This window comes from Salminus brasiliensis, chromosome 9 (assembly GCF_030463535.1).
Source record: "Salminus brasiliensis chromosome 9, fSalBra1.hap2, whole genome shotgun sequence".
Lineage (NCBI taxonomy): Eukaryota > Metazoa > Chordata > Actinopteri > Characiformes > Bryconidae > Salminus > Salminus brasiliensis.
The window spans coordinates 16,668,085-16,674,084 of NC_132886.1; the positions used below are offsets into that span (position 1 = coordinate 16,668,085).

The following is a 6,000-nucleotide window of genomic DNA, read 5'->3' on the forward strand; positions in this document are numbered from 1 at the left end:
TCTGATGGTTACACTGTGACTTTGCATAGTGAATCATGGTTCAGTACGTCCAAACCCCTTCCTTGCCCCTGCTTATCCTGGGTTTTGAGAATGCGGAGTGCTTTTATCCTGAGCGCATTGCAGGATTCGTGTACAGTTTGAATCCATTAGTATCATGTGCTGAACTATTGCCAGAGAGCAAGGAGCAGCAGGGCCTTCCTTTAGCCTGAGCTTTTATTCCACCCACCAGCTCTTTAAACTGCATTTAGGTCTTATTTAGGCCGCTGTGGAGGAAGCTAAGCTGAATTTTACGGTTGCTTAGCGCTTTAGCAATCCTCTGGGGGTCACGTTCTGCGACTGTTGAAAAGAGTTGAGAATAGACTTAAATCGATATGGGGTCCTTGGTGAAATGCTGGGAGGCTAAAGGTTTGTGTGCGTTTTTCCCATCTCTCTCTCTCTCTCTCTCTCTCTCTCTCTCTCTCTCTCTCTCTCTCTCTCTCTCAGTTGGGGCTTTACTGTATACACTCAAAAACAGCAATGGTAAGATGTATTTATTTTGGTCTAATTGCACAGACCCTCACAATGAAACAACATTTATATTCTATTTCTTTTTGATTCCAGACTTAAAACATTTTAAGGCCTCGTTCATAGGAGGCGTTTGCTATTTTGATAAGTGGCAAGTGGTACAGCAATGAAGTTGACCTTGTATTTCCCTAATAAGGTATTTCTGCTGCGAAGGAAAAGATTCTCAGCTGGACTGGGTTATTTCCATTATCAGAAGCAAGGTGAGCTCACTTACGCTGTTACTGTGTGACTGCGCAATTAAAACGCGCTAACTGCGTTTCTGTGCCGATTACGCAGAACACGCGGATGTTTTGTTCTTAGATTACCTAATTACATAGTTCCTTCTGTGAAAAATGTGTTTACTCTCTTTAGCTCCATGCGGGCTGGAATGAACGAGAAGCTGCTCGTGTTTCAGCTAAGCATTTTCCTATCCTAGCAAAGTGAAAGGGGGGGTGGGGGGGTTTAGTTATGTGAATAAGGGGAAAGTTTTTGAGGTCATTCTCTGCCAGCATAAATCACATTATCCGGAAAAGTCTTTTAGCAGAAATAAGGTCATGTAGACTGCCACAATCACACTGGCTCCATCACCCTCTTCTCTCAGCAGCTGAGTGCAGCTACAGACCATAGGCCTGAGTCAGCTCACCGTGCATTAATAATAGAAACGGAGGGCACACATTGGCGGGGAGGCTAGCGATGATTTAGACGTTGTCTGGATCCCTCCCCCACCCTCCCCACCCCCTTTTTCTGCCCAAGTGCTTCTGCCTTATCTGCCTCCCTCAGGTCTCTTACTTTATTGTGAGCTTTTGTCCTTCTTTTTGTGGTTTTGTTCCGATCTAGCGATACAGCTTTAAAAAAATAAAGAGCTCCGAATAGGTTTATAGCACATCTCTTAAGTGGAGGCCAGGCTTCTGCAAATGCTGAGCGAGAGAGGGAGAAAACGAGTCAGACAGACACAGAGAGAAAGACAAATGTGTTTGAAGATTTTTAGGCACTTTTGTAAGCTTGTTGCAGTGAATCTTTCTTGTGTAGCCCGTGAGTACTGGAGACAGCCCAGCAAGTAGACTAATTGATACCCTCAGACTGAGGCACTTTCGCATTCTTCTCCTATCTTTTTAACCACCACTGTCTGAGGCGTGGTTACCATAGAAACTGCTGGGGAACAATGCAGAGGTAAAGGTACAGGTGGATGAGCCCTTTCCGTTGCTAAAACGAGGATGTATATGCCAGGAACAGGATCAGAGGCCACTGAGTCGCAGGGAAAGTACAAGCTGTCTTAGCAAGCGAAAAGAGGGCGTTCTGGTCGTCCAGGTACTGGTGCGAAGTGTTCTAGCACATTTGTTCCTACATCATTAAGGTCTTAAAGTTGTTTTTTTTTGACAGAACTAAGATGGGAGTTCCAGTGTGGGTATAAGTGCAGAGTTTGTGAAAATGCGCTTGTTTTGGCATTTCCTCTAAGTTTTATGATGGGGAACACTTTGCTTGAGCTTTTAGACTTGCGGTTTGACACTAAGCGGTTTAGTGTTTTCTCTCCTCTAGAAATTCATTAAAGGCTTTATATTTAAGCAGTGTGCTATGAAGAGGAAAAACAAGTGTCTCACCTACGTGGTTTGACAGTGTCATATGCTGAAGTTTGGTCTTTATAGGACATGGATAATAAAAGAATGGTAAGTAGCAGTGAGTAGATAAAACTGAGGTCATGCATTGTGTGCAAAGGTTAGGGCGCAACCTCTACAGCTATTTAAAAAAGGGGCAGGGGGGCATCCTCAGATGTCAGTGCACAGTTACTTTATATTTGGAATAAATTAGAAATAACAGAAATGTAGAGATGATAAAATAGCAATTTTGACTCCGTTTTAATTCCAAATTCCTAAAAAATAAATTACCATGTTAAAATAAATGATCTGACCCTGTACTAATACTCAACAGTCATTAGAATCTGAAATTGCATTTTGATCAAAAGATCTCGTTAAATCTATGATGGGTTATGTATGCTGTGTTGTGTGGCATTATGGTGGTGTTGGAGATGGACTGATCAGAGTTTTTAAGGCCAATGCCAATAGTCTTTCAGCGCAATCCATTGGTCGATGACACCGATCGAGGGTGGGGCTGGATGCCACATTAACCTTTCCAGGCAAGCCTGGCAATGCATCATCGTGCAGGGCTTCTGTAATGTTGTGTGCCTTATCTTAAGATAAGATGTATTTTTATTTTTATGTATTTTGTAATCAGCCTCATTTAAAATGCCTAGAGCACAAGGTGAGAGAGTCTGTGAATTCCCTTAAAGAGCTGTGTATTGTAAAGCTCAGTGTTATTAGCAGTGTTTGCTAGCTGTCCTGATACTCACTGTACTGGGCTGAGTGATGGGCTCCAGAGAAGGGTTTCTGGTTAGTAGTGTGAAATATCTTTACCTTGCTTCTGCAGCTGTGAATGAGGTTAATATTGTCATCCAGCAGTTGAATAAGAAATTGCAGTTTCCCATGACCTTATTCAGAGCTGCAACAAAATATGGATTATATGATCTAACCAGCTCCCAGGATCAGAATATTCAGGATGAATAGGAGTCCAATATCGATACATAGCCCATCAATCCTTTTATCTCTAGGTGTTATGGCATAATGTTATGTGGCAGCCAGTGACCCCGGAAACATTACGGATGGTGGAATAGATTCCAGTACATATCACATATTTGGAAGCAAATGTGACAGTCTGTCAAGAAACTGAAACTGAGAATGAGACCTACTTTTTTCCACTTCCAGGAATGCCCAAACTTGTCCATTTAAGAATATGACCTTATTATTATCTACTCATTGCTAGTCACCCCTCTGTCATTTCCTGTTTAATGTGAAACCTGGTAATTCATGGAAACTCTGTCAGTTCTGTTATGCATGGATTATGACCCTTGGATATTTGTTATGATTAGCAGTGCTAGAAGAAAAGTGTTAGTAATATTACCATGTACATGTCAGAAGGTCTGGTATGTTGAATAGTTTTTTGAAGATTGCATACAGCTCTCCAGAGCAGCCATTACATTAAACACATTAAAACCACAGGGCTAATTTCGTATTTCATTTGACCTTTTGTATATTCCTTTTCTGTTATTAATGTCTGTGGTCTTTTATTCTACCACCGCATAACCTTGCCTTTATTTATTCATATAGCATGGAGGAGACTTATGGCCCACATACAAAAAGAAGAGCAAGAAGCTTTTAGTTCAACCCAGCAGTACAGAGCATGGTTCTGCTTACAGAGGATCAGAGAATGCAACAAGAAGACAAAGCAAGGAGGTCAACATTAAAGCACTATAGAACTTCTTATATGCTTTAGTTTGAGAAACTGTTGCAGTGCTCACATAATGGGCACTTATCAAGTATTGTTTCCACCGATAACTACAAAACATGTAACAATGTAAGTCAGAGTAACTAAAGGCTGGGTTGATCAGGAATGCTCATTCTCTTCATTTTCATCCACAGGACATTAGGATGGTGTCCATGAATGCCACTTTCAAGACTGAGAATTCAGCGGAGGTTGATAAGAATGAGACTGCTGTGCTGGAGAGCCGTTTAAAGCATAAAGACCAAAAAGGAGATTTTAAATTAGGACACAAAGTAGCCACTAGTGGAGGAAACTACCCCCTCCCGAGAGACAAAACAACCGGTGATGGACCACCTCAAATTCAGCTTGTGCCCTCACGTCCAGACTCAGGTAATCACACCAAACCTCAGCAAAAGAAATCTTTGTTTGCGTATGCTGCAGGACAGATGCCACAAAACCTCCTCAACGAGCTCAGCTCTGTTCTCAACCAAACGGGACGCACTCCCAAAGGAGAGAGCTGAGAGAACGGAAAAGGAAATTCTTCTAAGCTTTACTTCCACAAGGTAAAGTGGATGTCAAAAGGGCAGAATGACTCAGGCAGACCAAATAAAGCTTTAAATAGTTAAATATTTATTTCCTACATGTTTTAGATGGCTAAAACCAAAGCATTTCTCGCAAGGACTTCAACTAACCTCAAAAATACGTCACAGCACCCATTTAGCTAGTCCAGAGGTGCACTGCTGGCTGTTGTGATGGCAGGGGACAGTGACTGTGTGTTTAATCCAAAAGGCTTTTGCATTGATTCATAGATTGAATGTCAGAATGTAAGGAGTATGTGGATGTGTATGCCTCAAAATAGATTACCAGATTACATTATAAAATGTTCTTGGGTTTGAGAATCATGTGTTACTACAAACAAAGACAGTATTACCAACAGAAAGTTCATTGCTTTTAGACTTGCTCTATGAAAATGTGAGGCAACTATTTACATAATCCTGTGGTAGATGTTCCGGGCTTAATTTCCCTGCTTAAATTGGAGTCTAGTTGAGGTCAATTCAGACACTACTTTGATAATCGTAAACCACTGACCGGTTCAGAGTTTGTTTTATATTTAGAATGTATAGAGTGTATAGAAACTAAGCAGTCTTTTTCATAAATGTGCTAAAACATCCTTTCCTCCTGTTCTTACAGTATTAACATTTAAAACTACCCTCTTTCACCAAGAGAAGTATGTCCTATTGTACGGTTACAATAAGCAGAATTCCAAGTCACCCAAGGCCATTTAATAATAAATATACTTCTGAGAGGGTACACATCGGCTTTTGGTGCCCAGTTTACTTTAAATATTTATCACCAGCATTTTATGTAGATGATGAGTCACTTAGATGCTGTCCGCGTTTTGTATTCTTTTAAAATATTCTAATCATGCACTTAAGGCTGTTGTCAAAACCTATAATGTATTGTGAAATAAATGAAGCTAAAAGTTGCTTTGTTGTTTTTTTTCTTTCATGACTGTGATATCAACAGTTATGCTTATACTGATCCTATTTTTTCCCTCATCATGTAAAACGGTAGCATTTCACTCACTAAAAGGCACAATCAGTGATGTTCATTTGTTTGTTTTAGTACTGGAAGGTATACTGGTTCATTTAGTATACTGAAATACGAAAACTCTGTCTGCAGTCTGTGTTTCTTAAATACAGGAATGCAACAAAATGTAGAGTTTTTTTTTTAAGTAAAGCTGCACTTTGAACATTAAAATATATTGAAAATACACTTCGTTAAGTATGTTTATTATGTACATGTAGAAAACAAGCTTCAGGTACCCTATAAAGACAGACGTGCTGTTTTCTAATGTTTCTATTTAAGAGAAAAAAAAAAGCAATTCTTTACTCAGTTTTCAAGTCAATTTTACTCTGATATACTGTGGTATGAATCTTTACTCATATCACCCACTACTAGGAGTACCAATGGGAACTGCTACTGATCAATAGCTATTTTAATACTTACATATAAAAATAAAAGCACACGGAGTCCTTCATATATTGTGTATATATTATTACATTGTCATTTTGAGGGGCCAGGCCAAGTACTCAAAGCCTTAATTACATACATGATTACTTTTTTTATGTACCGTGCAGTACA

General features: G+C 39.9%; 1 protein-coding gene across 2 annotated transcripts in view; it reads left to right on the forward strand.

The window, feature by feature from the left end:
- Window positions 1-5,341, forward strand: part of arap2 (ArfGAP with RhoGAP domain, ankyrin repeat and PH domain 2) — a 132,598-nt gene extending 127,257 nt beyond the window's left edge. For both annotated transcript variants that reach the window (XM_072687599.1, XM_072687600.1), the window contains exons 30-33: window positions 484-519; window positions 701-764; window positions 3,702-3,827; window positions 4,014-5,341. In XM_072687599.1, the coding sequence (XP_072543700.1) occupies window positions 484-519; window positions 701-764; window positions 3,702-3,827; window positions 4,014-4,376 (589 nt within the window). In that variant the 3' untranslated portion in view covers window positions 4,377-5,341. The remainder of the gene's footprint in view (window positions 1-483; window positions 520-700; window positions 765-3,701; window positions 3,828-4,013) is intronic.
- The last annotated feature ends 659 nt before the right edge of the window (window positions 5,342-6,000 follow it).